This window comes from Mastigoproctus giganteus, chromosome 5 (genome assembly GCF_048544385.1).
Source record: "Mastigoproctus giganteus isolate SK-2022 chromosome 5, ASM4854438v1, whole genome shotgun sequence".
In the NCBI taxonomy this organism is placed as follows: Eukaryota; Metazoa; Arthropoda; class Arachnida; order Uropygi; family Thelyphonidae; genus Mastigoproctus; species Mastigoproctus giganteus.
Window position 1 is genome coordinate 201,564,191 of NC_143579.1, and position 18,126 is coordinate 201,582,316.

Below are 18,126 nucleotides of genomic sequence, written 5' to 3' on the forward strand. Positions count from 1 at the left end.
CTGGAGGCCACAATCAATAAAAGAATACCTTGTCCCTTGTCTTGATGTATTTCCATGCCTGTACTACATCATTCCAAGTCAAGTCTGTCTGCTCTCTCTCTCTCCATTATCTTCGCTTTCACCCCCTCTTTTATGATCAACCTGCATTTGTTCCTTTTGCTGGCTGTCCTGTACGTTCAACAGATTTTCAAGATACTTCTTCCATGTTCCTCTTATCTCTTCGTCGTTGGTTATTAGGTTCTCATTCTCATCCATCAGGTATTTGCTCTGTTCATGGTAGATATAAGTTGATCTGTAACCAAGTTACAAAGGAGGTTAAGGCAGGCGAAGGCAGATTACGAGAAATCTTTGGCAAGGGATGCAAAGAAAAACAGCAAAGAGTTCTTTACTTATGTAAACTCTAGAAGGAAGGGGATGAATCAGATTGGTCCACTTGATATAGATGGTTCAACTGTTGATGATCTGCTCAGGTAGCTAACAAACTAAATGAATATTTTGCATCGACATTCACATATGACGAGCTATTCAGCGAGGGGAATGCCAGAGGTGTATTCAACTCTGGCAGTAAGCTAGATAATCTTGTAATAACTGAGAGTAACGTGGAGGAGAAATTGTTGAAGATAAACACAAGAAAGGCACCTGGAGTGGATGGGATCTATCCAGTTATATTAAAGGAGGCAGCAAAGGAAGTAAGCAAACCCTTAGCCATATTTATGAGAGCTTCCTTGAACTCAGGGGAGGTACCCATTGACTGGAGATGTGCAAATGTGACCCCAATTCACAAAGAAGGATCAAAGGCTGACACAAGTAATTATAGACCCCTGAGTTTAACTTCTGTTCCAGGAAATTTAATGGAGGCACTGGTTAAAGAAGCACTACAGGATCATCTAGACAAGACTTCAGTTATAGCTGGAACACAGCATAGTTTTGTTAAGGGGAAGTCTTGCCTGACCAATTTGATTGGATACTATGCTGTAGTCACAAAAGAACTGGATCAGGGAATAACTTTGATATTATATACTAGGATCTTAGAAACGCTTTTGATACTGTTGGACATGGAAGACTGCTGCACAAATTGGAGCTGTGTGGCAATGGAGGCAAATTTCTTCTATGGATAAAGGGGTAGTTGAGGGGGAGAAGACAGAGAGTAGTAACCAATGGGGCATAAATTCCTGCTCATTGTGGACTAATGTTATTAGTGGAGTCTCTCAGGGTTCAGTGTTGGGTCCTTTATTGTTTTCTGTATATTATAAATAATACTGATGATGGTATATCAAACTTAATGTCCAAGTTTGCAGACGATACAAACGTTGACAGGGTTGTTAAGGACACTACAGATGCTATGCTGCTGCAACAGGATCTGGAAAGGTTGAGCAGATGGACTGAGAGGTGGCAAATGAAGTTTAACATTGACAAATGTAAAGTACTACATATGGGAAACAGCAACCCCAGAGCAACGTATCAACTCTGTGGTACTACACTGATCGTGGTAGAGAATGAAAAGGACCTGTGGGTAATTGTGCAGGCAGATATGAAGTTCTCTGAGCAGTGCAGACAGTCTGCAAGAACAGCTCATGGTGTCTTATAAATGATATATACAGGAAGTTTTCTAGCATGACTAGGGAGGTGATTATTCCCTAGTATAAGGCAATGGTTAGGCCACACCTTGAGTACTGTATACAGGTCTGGAGGCCTCATTTCAAGAAGGATGTACAGAAAAGGGCAACAAGATTAGTGAATGGAACAAAAGGGTTGCTCTTACAAAGAAAGGCTTAAGTTTTGCAAATTACAGTGTCTGGAGACTAGGCACTGACGAGATGATCTGATAGAGGTGTATAAAGCCTTGAATGGTTTGAGCATGCTCAATGCTGATGGGATTCTGCCTCTTGCTCAAAATAATCACCTGAGAGGACATAAATTCAAATTGAGGAAAGACAGATGTAGGATCTTATGCAGCATCAGCCAAAAAAAAAAAAAAAAAAAAAAATCGCACCATTCCCTCCAAATGCCTGTCCATTTCCTCATTAAATTTATTTAATCTATCAACTTCCACGACAGATGGAAGTTTGTTCCAGCAATTAACCACCCACTGGCTAAAGGCAAATTTCTGCGCATCTATTCTACACCTGTCTTTCCTCAACTTGAATTTATGCCCCCTTAGGTTCGTAATCTGAACAAGTGGAAGTTTCCCATCAGAATTCAGCGTGTTCAACCCATTCAAGGCCTTATACACCTCAATCAGATCACCTCACAGGTGCCTAGTCTCCAGCCACTGCAATTTGCAGAACTTAAGCCTCTCTTGGTAAGAGGCTCCCTTCATTCCCCTCACCAATCTTGTTGCCCTTCTCTGTACACGCTCAAGCAAATCTACATCCTTCCTAAAATGAGGCCTACAGACCTGTACGCTGTACTCAAGACGTGGCCTGACCATTGCCTTATACAGAGGGACAATCACCTCCTTTTCCCTGCTACAAAAATTCCTATATATCATTGACAAAAACCCATGACCTGCCCTGGCAGCCTGTCTGCATTGTTCAGAAAACTTCATATCTGACTGCACAATTACTCCCAGGTCTTTTCCATTTTCTACCACCTTAAGTGTAGTACCACACACAGTTGGTACGTTTCTCTGGGGTTACGTCTACCCTTATGCAGTACTTTGCATTTGTCAAGGTTAAACTTCAGTTGCCACTTCTTGGTCCATCTCCCAAATTATCTAGATCCTGTTGCAGTAGCACACTGCCATTACTGTCATTAACAACCCTACCAACCTTTGTATCATCTGCAAACTTCAACACTAAGCCTGATATACCTTCATCATTATTGATAAATATACAAAACAACAGAGGACCTAACACCGAACCCTGTTGGACTCCACTAATAACATTAGTCCACGAAGGGCAGCACCCATTAATTACCACCCTCTGTCTTCTCCCACTCAACCATCCTTTTATCCACTGTAGCAACATACCCTTAATATCATTCTGCTCCAATTTGTGCAGTAGTCTTTCGTGCGCAACAGTATCAAAAGCTTTCCTGAAATCCAAATATATGATATCAAAATTATTTTTTGCATCCAGTTCCTTTGTAACCACATCATAATATCCTATCAAATTTGTCAGACAAGACTTTCCCTTAACAAACCCATGCTGTGTCTGAATTATTGTTACCATCTTGTCTAGATGATCCTGCAATGCATCTTTAACCAGTGACTCCATTATTTTACCCGGAAAAGAAGTTAAGCTAACTGGTGTGTAATTACTCGTGTCACCCTTCGATCCCCCTTTGTGAATTGGGGATACATCTCCAGTCCGTGGAGACCTCCCCCGAGTCCAAGGATGCTCTCATAATTATGGCTAAGGGTTTGCTTAGTTGCTTTGCCACCTCCTTTAATATAACTGGATAGATCCATCCACCCCAGGTGCTTTTCTTATGTTTAACTTCAACAATTTATCCTCTACTTTGCTCTCAGTTATTACAAAATCATTAAGCACCCTGCTACAATTTGATAACCTTCTGCCATTTTCAAACCTTAATAACTCTTCATGTGTGAATGTAGGTGCAAAATACTCATTCAGTTTGTTTGCTATCTGAGCAGGATCATCAACAGTCGAACCATCGATATCAAGTGGACCAATCCAGATACATCCCCTTCCTTTTAGAGTTTATATAAGTAAAGAAATCCCTGTTGTTTTTCCTAGCATCTTTTGGCAAAGATTTCTCGTAATCTGCCTTCGCCGGCCTAACCTCCTTTGTGACCTGATTACAGACTAGCTTATATCTGCCATAGGCTTCTTGATAATTTATATGCACCCCATGCATTTTTCTTCTCTGTCACTAGTCTCATTAATTCATTTGATAACCATTTAGGCCTAAACCTTGAACAATATTTCTTAATAGGTATGAAACTTTTAGTAGCATCCACGATTAATTCCTTGAATGCTTCCCATTTAGTATTTACTGTTGGTAAAATCGTCAGTTGATCCCACTGTACTACTCACCTTTACGGAAGCAAAAACCCTTTCCTTTACCCCTGATGGTAATTATATCTTTAAGTAAATCTCACATCAGTACAATGTGATCACTGCTGATAACCAGATCAAGGGTATTACCCTCTCTAGTTGCCTCTCGAACATGCTGCTGCAGAAAACAATCATCCAATAAATCCAAAAAAGTCTTACTAGTATGTGAGTGACCAACCCACAAGTTTCAGTCAATATCTGGGAAGTTAAAATCCCCCATTATAAGACATTCTTATTTACTAGCCCACTATTTCTCTGTACAATTGTTCATTGTACTCATTCGAGTCATTAGGTCTATAAAACACTCCTACTCTTATTTTTGCTTTCACAGTGCTTATGTCACACCAAACTGACTCAACAGTGCACTGTTCATCTATATCAACTGGATGCACTTCTTTTGATTTTATGTTTTTCTTAATTAACAGCATAACACCACCTCCCTTCCTATCCTGTCTATCCTTTCTAAAGAGATAGTGGTTGTCAGAGCTTTGCTCTGGTAAGTAAGCATGAGTTTTACCAATTTGAGCCTCCAATAAGCAAATTGGCTGTTTTTCACTGAGTCATCTACTATCTAGGAAAATTTACTGTGTTTATGCGTACAGCAAAAATAAAAAAAACATTAGCTGCATAAAGTGATTATACGCTGTTTCAACTGAATGAAATAAAAGAAATAGAAATAAATCTGATTAACTGGTGTAAACTTGGTTTGGCAGTCAGCAGACTTGGTCACAATTTCAGAAGGCCCTAGCACATTTATTTACAAAATGTTGAAAGTCTGTCAGCTTCAAAACAGAATTAATAGAATGCAAGCTGCCAGCTGACTCTTATTAACCCCAGGGGCTCACATCTGGTGAGTATGGGCTTGGCACACCCAGGGTCCTGAGCTGGATACAATCATTCTTCTCTTCCTTGGTGATTCTCTCTCTCTCTCTCTCTCTCTCTCTCTCTCTCTCTCTCTCTCTCTCTCTCTCTCTCAGGCTAACTCAGAAATTTTTTTTGGCTGGGGCAGCAAAAGCCTCAGGCTTCCTTGCACCACATGGCTAATGACTAATGATATCCATTTCAGAAAATGGTGGATTTGGGATGGAATTTTACCTGTACAGGCTATTCCAAAATCCAGCCAACATCAGTAACATTCTAAGTTTGCAAGTGAAATAAATAACATATTTGTATAATTGAAAAATAAACCTGGATAAAAATCAGAAGAAAACTGAACCTATGAGAAAACCAGAAGACATCCGATTATGGAAAATTTCCATCTCCACTGGAAGGGTTGGCAAGCATGCAAATTACTTTTTTGCTTTTGTTACTTTTTCTGCTTGACAAACAGTATTTAAAGCATTTTTCATCACAACTGCTATATTGAAAAGATTAGCTTACTGTGTTCACTTCTTCAGATGCAAAAATATAATACAGTTCTGTCCCTGTATCCATTGATTCAGTTACCCGTGGTTAACCACGGATAAAAAAAAAAAAAAAAAAAAAAATAATGAAAACACTTAAAACGTACTACCCTCATATCCAATACGATACTTCCCTTTATTTTTTACGATGTTGATTTTAAATCAAATAGCTTCCTTTTATTTTTTACATGTCGCATATGGTTTGGTCACCAACATTATAATGGTTCCTTAAAGATTTAACAGATGCACCGTTTTCAAACTTTTGAATAATTTCAAGTTTTTGTTTAATTTGGAAGCAACTCTTGCGTTTGTCCATCATCTTCACGATTTCTAAACAAACAAAAAAAAAAAATTCCGACATCTCTGACAAAAAAATAATGAACCAATTTTTCCTTTTGCAGTGCGATGGAACACAACAATCAACGCGACGCACTAATCAAACTAAATGTTTGGTCTTTTTTTTTTTTTTTTTTTTTGTTTTGAGCAGTAGGTGTGAAGGCAGCAGGGGTTGCAAGACAATAGGTACACTAATCTCCAAATAACTAAGGTTATTGTGAGACTATAATGCCGGTTCCTGTCACTTAGTTGTGACAAGCTTGCAAAATATCTGTTTATACCTATTCTAGTTATTATTTGAATTTTATGATTTCTGGTTGATTTTTTTTTTTTTTTTTTAATTTGAAATCTTGAAGTGTCCTGGTTAATTCGATCCTGGTAAATTGGGTCTACTGTACTTTATTATTAGCGTATTTAATGTTGGTAATGTCTTACTGTGTGTTTCATTTATCAATTAAAACTTCTTTATTATATGTATGTACAGTCAGTCCTCGTATAGCACGATAGTTGTGTTCCTAGAAACTCTCATGCAATGCAAAATCTAATATAAATAACAGGCCCTATTGGGAAAAATAGGGTTAGGTGCCGACAACCCAAGATTGAACACATATTTGTAACCAAAACATTACCAAACAATAAATAATCGTAATAAAATACTTATGTATTTTATTACGATTCCGTAATAATAATTATTACGAATTTTCCATAACAAAATATTGCTAATGCTTTTGCTTCTATCGTAAGCAAACTTGTTCTTTGTTTGATCTTCTATCCAAACAGACGTCCCATCTCTTCCAATTCTTTGTGTCTTGATCTAATGGATTTTGTTACACAGTTGTTCCTGCTATGGAAGTTGTTTTTATTTTCTCTGCATTCTTTCTAATTCTCGATGTTGCCTCATTTAGACCTGTAGCACGTGCAATATCACATGGTCTTTCATTTTGCTCAAAGTGTTTCACAATTTCATATTTTTTTCTCTATTTACAGAGGGGGACTGGCCATAAGCCTTACTGGGAAAACCCCGGTGGGCAGAACACGATGGAGGCTGGTGTGATTTTGGACATAAACGCTAGTATGAGGCCACTACAAATTTTCCCAGGTAAAGATTTTTGACTTAGTCCACCTCTGTCTATCGATATTGCTTTTCTTTTTCTCTCTGAATCTGTAGTGTCTTTACCAGGATGCTTCCTTTACACACTTTTTAAGTATTTACTAATTTATAGGAAATAAAGCACAATTACAAAATGAGGAGGCACGCTTGATACACATAAACAAAGCTGGCGTGTGTAGCAACTGAATAAACAACACAATAAAGGCAGAGACACTATCAACACCTCACTAGCTCACATTTTACTAAAACACATTTCTGGGGGGTTCTAAAAACAATTTCCAGTTGCATTTCTGCTAGTGGAATCTTATAAACTGGTAGTAAAATTGATCTAATTGCATTTGCAATAATACCAATAGATGAAATTGTGTGGGTATTTACATTATTATGGTGAAATGTGTTTCCCCTTCACTGATATAAAAACAAATACATTTTCAGCATCTTCTCTTCATTCCTATCATGCTGCGTTCAGTTCAGGCGATTCCGCATTCGACTGCTATTTCTTGTAAACACAAAGGTGAATCGTGCATAAGCGAATTCGGTTCGTGTTATATACGATACTGTTCCTCTATTTATAAATTGTGTATGATCGAATTTGTGTAATGTAAACGTGTTATATGAGGACTGACTGTAAAAGAAAATCATGTTATATATGGGGTCAGCAGGTGTTCGCTTATATCCACGGTAGGTCTTGGTTTTTTTTTTTTTTTTTTTTTAGGAGCATTAGCAACTAAGGCCATATTGCTCAAGGATATGCGGTGGTCATTCCCTGACCTTTCCGCATCCTCTGTATTTGGTGGTGACGGGCTCGAACCCCAGTCTAATCAAGAAGCGTGTGCTACTCACTGCTGCTTCTTCCCACCTGGCTAAGGAGGCGCCTGGTAGGTCTTGGAACATTTCCCCCACATATATGGGGGTCCTACTGTATTTATATCTTTAAATGTACTTATCATTACTAGTAAACTGATTTTGCATGTGGCACCATGAAAGAAATATAATACAGTACTAAAAATAAAATAAAAACAGGTGAATGGATTACACCACCATTCGCAAATTGGATGGCTTTTCTGATTTGCTTTGGATAATTGACTGACTGACCCCACAACCACAACTACTGACAGAAGCGGTAACATGGCTTACTAGAGGAGAGAAAGAATACTAAGCATGGAAGTGTAAATTATGGGTTAGTTAGGGAAGGCAAAGGAAAAGGCAGGTAAGTAAAATAGTGCTGTGTATATAAATTTTGTTATTAAAAACCAAAATTAATAACAAGTGTGAGACAGAAAAAACCAAAAAACTGGTAATTAGTGAAATAACTAATGGTTCACTAACTAGAAGCATGTCAATATTAGGTTCTTTATCAAGAGCACTTGGAATATCTACATCTTTACTGGTCCTCTATAGTACCTGAAATTCTAAGAATTCTTAGAATTTCAGTGAAATATCTGTTGATGAATATGAGAAATTCAAAGAATATACTCTTATAGTTATGGATCATCAAGAATATCTGTACATCTTTAAGCAACTGATAGCTTAACATAATTTTTAAATTTAAATGCTGTCATGCCATTAAATTAAGGCCAAATTGCTATTAACTACATTCTCTGTATCAACTACATTTGGCAGGACTTAAATGTAACCAAAATGATAACAAAAGAAATCAAATATAAAATCCAACTGTATTATTTAAAAAAAATAATTTAGGTCACATAAGATTTTGCCTTTGTGATCAAGCTTACCTCATATTGAGCAAATTTAGTTGAATCAGCTAAGTCCATATCATCAGGTTTAGGTGGGCTATCAAGGGTGGCAAGGGCTAAACACCTTAGAGTATCTTTACCTGTACCATAATGTTTTGTTAATTCAAGAATATGAGATTTAAGACTGGAAGTCAGAGGAACTTTGGAACTACCAACTCGGGCATGAGAACAGCGTTCCAATACACCTTCAGGAGCACCCTTATTTAAAAATAACAAGACACTGTATCAGTATTTGAAAACATTTACAGGGTAAATTACTTGTATTTAACTTTTTCACAATAAAAAACACAGGTGTAGAATATTAACATTTATTTAAAAATAAACTTTATAATTAAAATTTAACAAAATTAAAAGTAAATTTATCCACCAAGCCTTTCAAAGGTTCAATTATGCATTGACATAATTTGTTGAACACTTTTTTTTTAAATCTAATAATGCAATGCACAATAGGAATAATATTACTGGTGACATCAGAGGCTATGGTTAATTTGTACCAGAATCTTAAATCACATTCTATCTTATCTAATATGTTAATTGACTGGAAATCCTATCCATAGTTTTGCTGATGATAGCACATTGCATTCCACTTTCCATTTTGAGAAGCCTTTCCTTGTTCAATCAGCTTCAACTTCTCGAAAATCTGCTAGCAATTCCTTAAATGCCAATCTTCAGGTAATTCTCCAGTGGGGCAAAGATAACTTAGTTGATTTTAACCCTTCTAAAACTCAGTCTTGTCTTATATCTCACAAAAAGGATTCTTCTGCACCTATGCTTATCATTAGTGGCACTCCGATTTCTAGGCAAAATTATATATTTCTTTTGGGGATTACCCTGACTTCTAATCTCTCTCTCTTGGCACAAGCACATTACAAATATTGCTTCCTCTGCATCTAAAAAAACTTGGTTTTCTCTTTCGCTCTCGGCGTTACTTTTCTTCCAAACAGCTGCTCACTCTGTATAAAATCGCAAATCTGCCCTGCCATGGAATATTGTTCCCACATCTGGGGTGGTGACCCCAAAACCTCTCTCAGGCTTTTTGATTCCATTCAGAAGAGGTCAATTAGGTTAATTAATGATTCATCTCTAACAGTCTCTCCACTCGCTGTCTCATAGACAGACTGTTTCTGCTGCATGCTTCTTCTACAGATACTTCCATGGGCACTGTTCTTCTGAATTGGCTTCTATAATTCCCGCTCTCTCTTTCAAAACAGCCCGAACATGTGCCGCCACCAGCCAACATCCATTTACTGTCCAACTTCAAACTCACAGAACCAACTTTATCTTCCTCGTTTATTCATTCAACTGCCGTTTTCTGGAACAACCTTCCTTCATATGTATTTCTTGAAAATTACAGTCTACAGAAGTTCAAGTCCAATGTCAACAAATATCTTCTTTTGTCTTCTCAACCTCCAACACAAGCATGGTACTAAGTACTAGAGGTTCTAATACCTCTCGTGTTTGGGGTTTACATAAAAGAAAAAAAAAATTAAATTATAATGTAGGCAGAGGAACTATTTATGATGAATTTCAATCCCAGATACTTACAAAAGATGTTGTCTGATTAGACTACTTAGAGGACAAGGAAACAAAGTCAAATTTGCAACGTAGCAGTAAGAAAATATTTGAAAAATTGAAACTCATTGGATGGGGGAGAAGGGTAATAACCAGTTCATACTTGTCTTTATTTTGGGCTAAGAAATCCCTACTGACAAAATCTATGAGGGAAAAAAATGACTAGCCTGGGCTAAAGAATATGTAAATTGGACAATTCAGCAATGGGAATTTAATATTCCCTGATGAATCTAGTTTGTTATTTGGTCAACTAAGGCCATATTGCTCTAGGGATATGCGGCAGTCAGGGAATGACCACCGCATATCCCCAGGTCATTTCCGCATCCTCCGTATTTGGTGGTCATGGGCTTGAACCCCCGTCTCATCAAGAAGCGTGTACTACGCACTGCTGCTCCTGCCCACCTGGCTACGGAGGCACCCATGAATCTAGTCTTAACCTCCACAGAGGGGATGATAAATACTACATTAGGTGTAGATCTAACAAAGCTTATCACCCTGACTATTCATTCAATCAGCAGTCAAGTTTCTGTTGGGCCAGATAGTTTAGGGATGCATAATGGGCAGAATAGATTTTGTAAATGATGACTATTACACAAAAATTTTAAAGGAAACTCTTCTGACAGTCATCCAAGACCTCTTTCAAGGAACAGAAAATTGCTTTCCAACATGACTCTGCACCTTGTCACACTGTGCATAAGGTTAGTGTAACATTACATAATCATTTAACACAATTTATAGTATGCTAATTTTAACTTGTTTAAAACACTGACCCTATATCCGATCCTTGTTATGGCCCAGAAATAGTCCTCGTTTGAACCCAAAAGTGTCACTTATGGGGAATTAAATTCCTGCTAAAGTGTCACCAAGCAAGATAACATTCCAAGAAACCATTATTCCCATATGAACTAAGCAGTGATTATGTCAGTAATTAAAGCTCATGGTGTGCCAACAAAATATTAATACCTGTTATAGAAGACCTATTGGTATCAACAACCATTTATTTTTCTTTTTTTTTTAAATCTTAATATTTCAAACGTTGGTCACAATGAAAAGGCATTAATATGACTGCAAGGAATTTCTGTGATTATTTGTAAATAAATGTCTAAATATTTTTTTCTTTAATTTATTTTCTTATCAATAAAATGCATAATCATATTACATTAGTTGTAACAAATTATTTCAGTTGTAATGCTTGTTTTAGGAGAAAATTAACAGAAATGTAATTTATGTGGCTGCCACTGTATTACGACTTTAGCATCTGCAGCATAATATCTTCTAACGCTACCTCGATTGCACATAGTTCAGACCATATGAATATACAGACACTGAATTCAACTAGGAGGGATATAGATGTGGAAAAGACAGGAGATGTCGCTGCTCCAACTGCTGACTGTCTTTGCACAATCTGCATATATTTAATAACACTGTGAATTATAAAATGAATGGACAGCATATAACCATTTGAAGTCTATATTTAATAAAGAGCACCTTCTGAAATCTTGAAAATAGTCAGACAGATGTATATTTGAACCATGCAGGGATAGATGCATATGTTTCCCAAAATATGTTATCTAGTTTTATACTTCAACCATTCATTACCTCCTGCATTAAAATTCCAGCAGGCTTATTTTCACTTGCTTTACTCATATAGTAATTTATCAACTGATGATTAAGAATTATGGCCAGATTGGATGTAGAGGGAAACTTTAAAATTTTGTTGCACAGTATAGTAATAACACATTTCTTCTGAGGCGAAGTGGATGCTCATTTTTCTCTACATATAGGCTTTGGACTGGAGACATTCTGAAAGCACCCAAAGTGATCCTAAAGGCACTGTGGTGAAATGTATTAACTTTATAAGGACCTTTCCTAGCGCAGTCATAGATGGGGGAAACCATAATCTTAAACAAGACCTAATTAGCATGCAGTACAAATGAATTAAGGTGTACTGATAAGCACCCCACGGTATAGCAGAAATCTAGTTTAACTGTCAAGGATTCAACCCACAAATCAGATAATTTGAGACAGCGAGGTTTTTTCTACATAAGTTGATGACAAAAGTCTTTTTATCAGAAAAAAAAAATATCCATTATTTGACACTAAGTTCTATTTTGTTTATTGAGATTTGAAGGTGCCTTTCTTTCAGTAGTGTTCACTTTATTGTGAATTATAGGAAATGGCAAGATCAATGTCCAGGCAGGTTCCTATGGTTTTTGGAATATCTTGCATCATGGTGTTCATAGCCGAATGGTCAGGAATGGGACTGCAGTAGCACACACACTCTTTGAGAAGACTGGGTTCAAGCCCCTGATTGCTAAATATGGTCAACCTGCCAACCCTCACTGAACCAGCACAGCAGATAATGGTCCATTTCACTCAACATGAATCATTGAGGAGGCTTCGATCGTGCAGTGGGTTGATTACTGGCTGAAGTTTACCTTTTTTTTTTTTTTTTTTTAAATAATGGTGTTTAACCTGATTGCAAAGGGTGTAGTGCCCACTGCTGATCCTTGCAAAAAACACCCTCTTCCTGAATGTAGGTCTGAGAGCAGACATTTGAATACCAGGCTTGGAATGTTCTAATTTAGAGGAAACTTTGAATTAGGAGTGGCACGTGATCTTGCAACACAAGGGGGTGAAGATACTGGAGAAGCCAATACCATGTGGTATCAAAGGCTTCATCTATGTTCAGACTAACCATGATTAGGTGCTCATTTCTATGAATGCATTATAAAATGTCAGTTTTTGCTTTGAACATAAGGTCAAGCAATCTGTGTTGTTGGAAACTAAAGTGATTTTGATTTATTAGTGCTTTGGATTCAACAACCCATCTAACCGCTTATGTGCCATTTTCTCTAGGATCTTACAAAAAAGATAGGTTGATAGTTAATCAGAGATGACCAATCTTTCCTGGTTTAGGAATAGCTACAATAATTGCATGTTTCCAGGATGACAAATAAGAATTCTCACAAAATATTCAATTGAAAGTATCAGAAGTAACAACAGAGCTGTGTTCATTTAGTTTCTGTAGCATAAGGTAGTCTAACCATCCGCAGCAGCAGTACTGTTGGAGGTCTTATTTCATTTCTTTTAAATCAGACATTGTATAGGGTTTATTATAAGGAGGAGGGGTACTCTTATCAAAATTTACTTTTCCTTTTCTGCTGTTGTTTTGATTTGTTGATGATTCATATGAAATACTTTGGAAAATGCTTCAGCTAAAGCATATTATAATCGGACTGGTCTTGTCCATTTGAATTTAAAACTGTAGAGAGAGAATCAGAGGGTATTTTCCATTATGTTGTATTTTCTTTTGAGAACAACCTGGTGCCTGTATCTTTTGTGATGGTGGAGGCAAAATGTGTTCAAGAGGGGTGTTCCTCTTTACATCTAATTTTTCGTGCTCCAGCTTTAAGTTTCCTGTAATTTAGAAGGTTTATGATAGTAGGATATCTTTGATATAGGTTCTACACTTTGTTCTTGTCACATTTAGCATCATTCCACCAATTGTTAGTGTTTCTACATGAAACATGACCTAAATTCAAATCATAATTTGAATGCATTTCTCAGCCAAATGATAATTTTGTAGTTACCTAATAAATAATCATTTATTTGCCCTTTGTTACCTATGCAAGCAAATCCCCATAAGGGATGATGCCTACTAAAATTATCTAACAAATAGAAAGCAGTTGGTAACTACAATATAAGTGCATCAAGTTCTTTAGAAGAAACTGTCAAATTTGGTAAAGATATAGAGACAAGGATTAGTAAAATTCCTGTTGATTCTAATGGCTATAGCTCCCAATGATGTCTGCAAGGGAATATGTCAAGAGGGAACTTTGTTACCAATCAAATGGCTATAACTCCATGAGCAGAGGATGCAACTATAGTTTTTAGGGGCAAGCAACACCTGCAGTGTCAAGTCCATTTCTCGTAAGCAATTTTGTCTACAGTTTCACTGGATCTCAGACCTCTACAATTCCACTGCAAAATGGGCTGCATTATTTGGCTTTAGAGGACATGGATCACTAGAAATGGTTTGTCTTGGATACTTATAACATCTGTATTTCCTGTACATTTTGAGTCTTTGGGATTAGAATGCTTTTGACTTCATCTGATGCACGGATGATGCAGTAGGTGAGATTGAAACTGGAATATTAACTTAGGCAACTGATTTTTGTTCTTGTGTCACTGTTGAGATCTTGTGCACTGAATGTGTCTTGTGCAGTCACCAAGAGACACATTCAGTGGAATTGAAGCCTCTGTCTGGATTGCTATTGATTGCTGCTTTTGGGTGGTAACAGCATACAAGATCTTTGGTTTTGCTGGTATGATTTATTTTCTCATCTCCTGATAGGTCGCTTTTTGTTCAATTTTAACTTTTGGCACAATATTGAATTTGGAATAATGGATGAATGTGACAATTCAGGTAATTGGCTTTTACATTAGTAGGCAAATTTGGGATACTAAAGGTCAGTATGATGTTACAAGTTTACCATCCTTACAGATCAAAATTCACTGTGCATGAATTTTGACATTTTAATTATTTAACTATTTTATCCTCGGTTACATCCAACAGTTCCGATTCTGCTATGATTCCTTTAGAAGTGTTCAAAGTAGAATGTGGAATAACTTCAACAGAAATTCCTCCAAAGGTTAGTTTAAGCAAAGATTCCAAATAAAATTATCTTGTTTCCACGAGTAAATCTTTTGACTGCAATCTTTTTACCATCTTGTGAGATCTAGCAGCATTCTCAAAATACTGATTGATTCAGGTTGATTCATAAGAGAATGTATTATGAGGAAGGAAGGGAATTCTTGTTGGATATTATTCTTTTTCATCCTCTTGGGGTGAGAAATGTCACGATTGGGTTGGTTTCTGATCAGGTGGGATGAGCATGGGAGTCCAATTGGAGGAAAAGTAGCAGAGTCCACATTTTAAAGTCACAGTGGAAATCTCCTGGCCACAAACACTTGGCACCCAGGGTTAAGCCTGACTAAATGAGATGACAGAAAATAGTTGATAGCAATTTTCTATAAATTTGTATCAGCAATTAAGATATACATCTCTATACATAATATAAGGATACTCTGCTATCCAGGACAAACATCACATAATATAATACAATCACGACATAAGATTGTTGCAATCTATGGTTGTTTTAGCAAATGGGTCATAATGCACAGTTTGCATGGCATGTTAATTACTGTTATCATTATCCTGTAAAAGTGTATTCATTGGCTGATTTGGATGCTATGTGGGTTGAAATACCTGGAATAATTTACTGAGGGACCTGATTCATCTCCCTGAAATCAGCTACCCTATAGGCCTGGTTGAAGAGGCATGGTATGTGAACCCAGGCCTTTCAAAACAAGTAATATGCCAAATCCACTGTAACAAAGGATAGTCATCTAGAATCCACAGCAATGTGAAAAATGTGGCTATTGGTATTTACACATTGGAAAATATACACAACACTGTTGGGTGTGAGACACTGAAACATCAAAATTATGCAAAATTTTAAGGTGTCTGCAAATGAGCAAAAGTGCCTCTTGCCACCACTGTGTCCATCCATCCAACCATACAATATCACAACTCAGTTTCCAGTGAATTTTTGTAAAATTTTATATTCAGGTCTTTCTAAAAGACCCAAATATTTTAAATTCAAATCTCTCTTATTGAGCCATCCAAAACTTCATTATAACCATATTAACAGAAATTTGGCACCCCCCAAATTTAACACTATATAATCAAATGGAGGTATATTTTGGATGTTTGGGCATTACTTGAAAAGGACAATGAATATCAGATTGACTAAATTTCAGAACATGTTCTGTTAGCTCCCACAAAAATTTCATTCCAATCTATACTAGTTTTGAACATTCAAGCATTACTCAAGAGGGAAAAGTCATTCTCACCAAATTTTCTACGTGTTTTGATGGTCCCTTGGAAGCATTTAAGACCAATTATGACGTCACAGCAGCCACAAGAATAAGAAATAGTGTAATCAATTTTGAGATAACAGTGGCTCTTTTCAAATTTTTTTTTTTTTTTTTACCAAAAAATGACCTTACAATTCTCACCTCACATTGTTTTAGTAACAGTAATACTTTTTGAGTACAGTATAGAAGGGTATATAGGCTTTATAGTACTTTGTATTGCATGGTACATGCATCATAAAAAACTTTCAATTGAATGAAATATATTATATAATATTCTCCTCACTTCCACTGTAATCCAAGCTTTATTTCAATCAATCTGCAGTTTAATAACATTTGCTGCTGCTTATATTTGTGAGGGTCCTTTATTTGTGCCTTGGGGCACTTCTGTGGGGCCGAAATAAGTAGGCAGTGCTTTGTAGTAAATGGATTTAATTTGTGAAGAATCATCACTCTAAGTAACACCGGCATCTGTTGCTTGTAGTTCTAATGTCAATAGATGATGCACATGAACAAGATTCAGAATCTTGCATCTCTTGAATAGAATTCTATTTCACTATCAGATGACATATGATGAAGAGCTGATTCAATGTCATCGATTTCAACATACTATTCATCCCTCTTCCTTTTCAGTTGTTGTCCGGTTTAACTACACAAGGGCTACTAAGGCCAAATTGTGTCTCTTAATGGTTAATTCACAAAAAGCATATTGTAAGAGAGGTTATATTATATGCTTCTGTATAAGCCAATGTTTTAGATATAATAAAAGTTCTTCAATATTTGCTTCATTTCCTAAGAAATGAGATAAATCAGGTGATATATTAAACGTGGAGAGTGACTGAAAAGTGTTTGACTGGATGGTTGAATGTAAAGGACAAATAACCAGAAAATTACGGACCATAAGTTGCGACTGACAGGATGAGCACTGTGGTGGGTTTTCTCCAAATAATAGAAAGAGATGAGTATGATGAGTGTGTCCAATTCTGAGTCTTGCCAGTACCACTTCCTCTCGTCTGTTTCGTCGGAAGCCAGACAGCCACAGCTTTGGATCTTCTTTTATCTGGTAAAGTTTATTGTTGGTGTCACCTTTCCAGGTCTGTGACCATTTATCGTAGCCGTTCGATGTTGTGAGAGAGCGGGTTGATGATGTTTAGCGGCAAAGTCAGCACTTCCATTTCCCTGAATGCCTAGAGATGCAGCAAAAACTGATTGACCGATTGGACACACTGCAAGTGAATACCTGGGAATGAATCTGTTTCAATGTAGGATGAGAAATTCTTCCTTATGGCAGAGACAGCACTAAGAGAATCTGTGTAAATTATGGCAGATGAGATGGAAAGCTCAATAATCTTACTAAGCTCTAACTTAATGGCATATAATTCAGCGGTGAAGACGTTGCAAGCAAGCGGTAGTGTGGCTGAACTTGTACATAAAGGAAAAACAGCTGTAGCACCTACTGTACTCTCAGTTTTGGAACCATCCGTATAAATTTTACAGGCATGGTTGTTCATAGTAGCATGAGCTGAATGTAACTGTCTGATATTATAGGGAGGTATAATATTTTTCCCCCACTAGAGGAAGTGTATGTCTTGAGAGACAAACACATGTCCAAGGAGCAACAGGTGTAGTTATGTCTTGGAAAATTTCATTTAAATTGACATTCCAAGTCTGAACAAGCTCTTTGATCCTGAGCAGGGCAGATCTATTTTCATTTGGCTTGCTCTCATAGGATTCCCAACGAGTATTATAAAGATACTCCCAACTTGGGTGCAATGGTAGATGCCAGACCTTAGCAGCATAGTGGAGCAGTAGTGTTTTTCTATGGAGGTGTAATGGGGGGATCATGTGCTTCAATACATCGACTTTGGATTGGAGAAGTCCTGAAAGCTCCCAGCACAGTCCTCGGAGCACTGTGATGGATCACATTTAGCTGTTTTAAAGTTGCTCCTGGCAGAGTCATACACTGGACAACCATAATCTAGCCA

General features: G+C 37.0%; 1 protein-coding gene across 1 annotated transcript in view; it reads right to left on the reverse strand.

Moving 5' to 3' along the window:
- Window positions 1-18,126, reverse strand: part of LOC150086009 (calcium-transporting ATPase sarcoplasmic/endoplasmic reticulum type-like) — a 516,950-nt gene that overhangs the window by 129,175 nt on the left and 369,649 nt on the right. Inside the window, 1 exon segment of the mRNA XM_090374328.1 lies at window positions 8,609-8,827. Coding sequence (XP_090230454.1) covers window positions 8,609-8,827 — 219 coding nt within the window.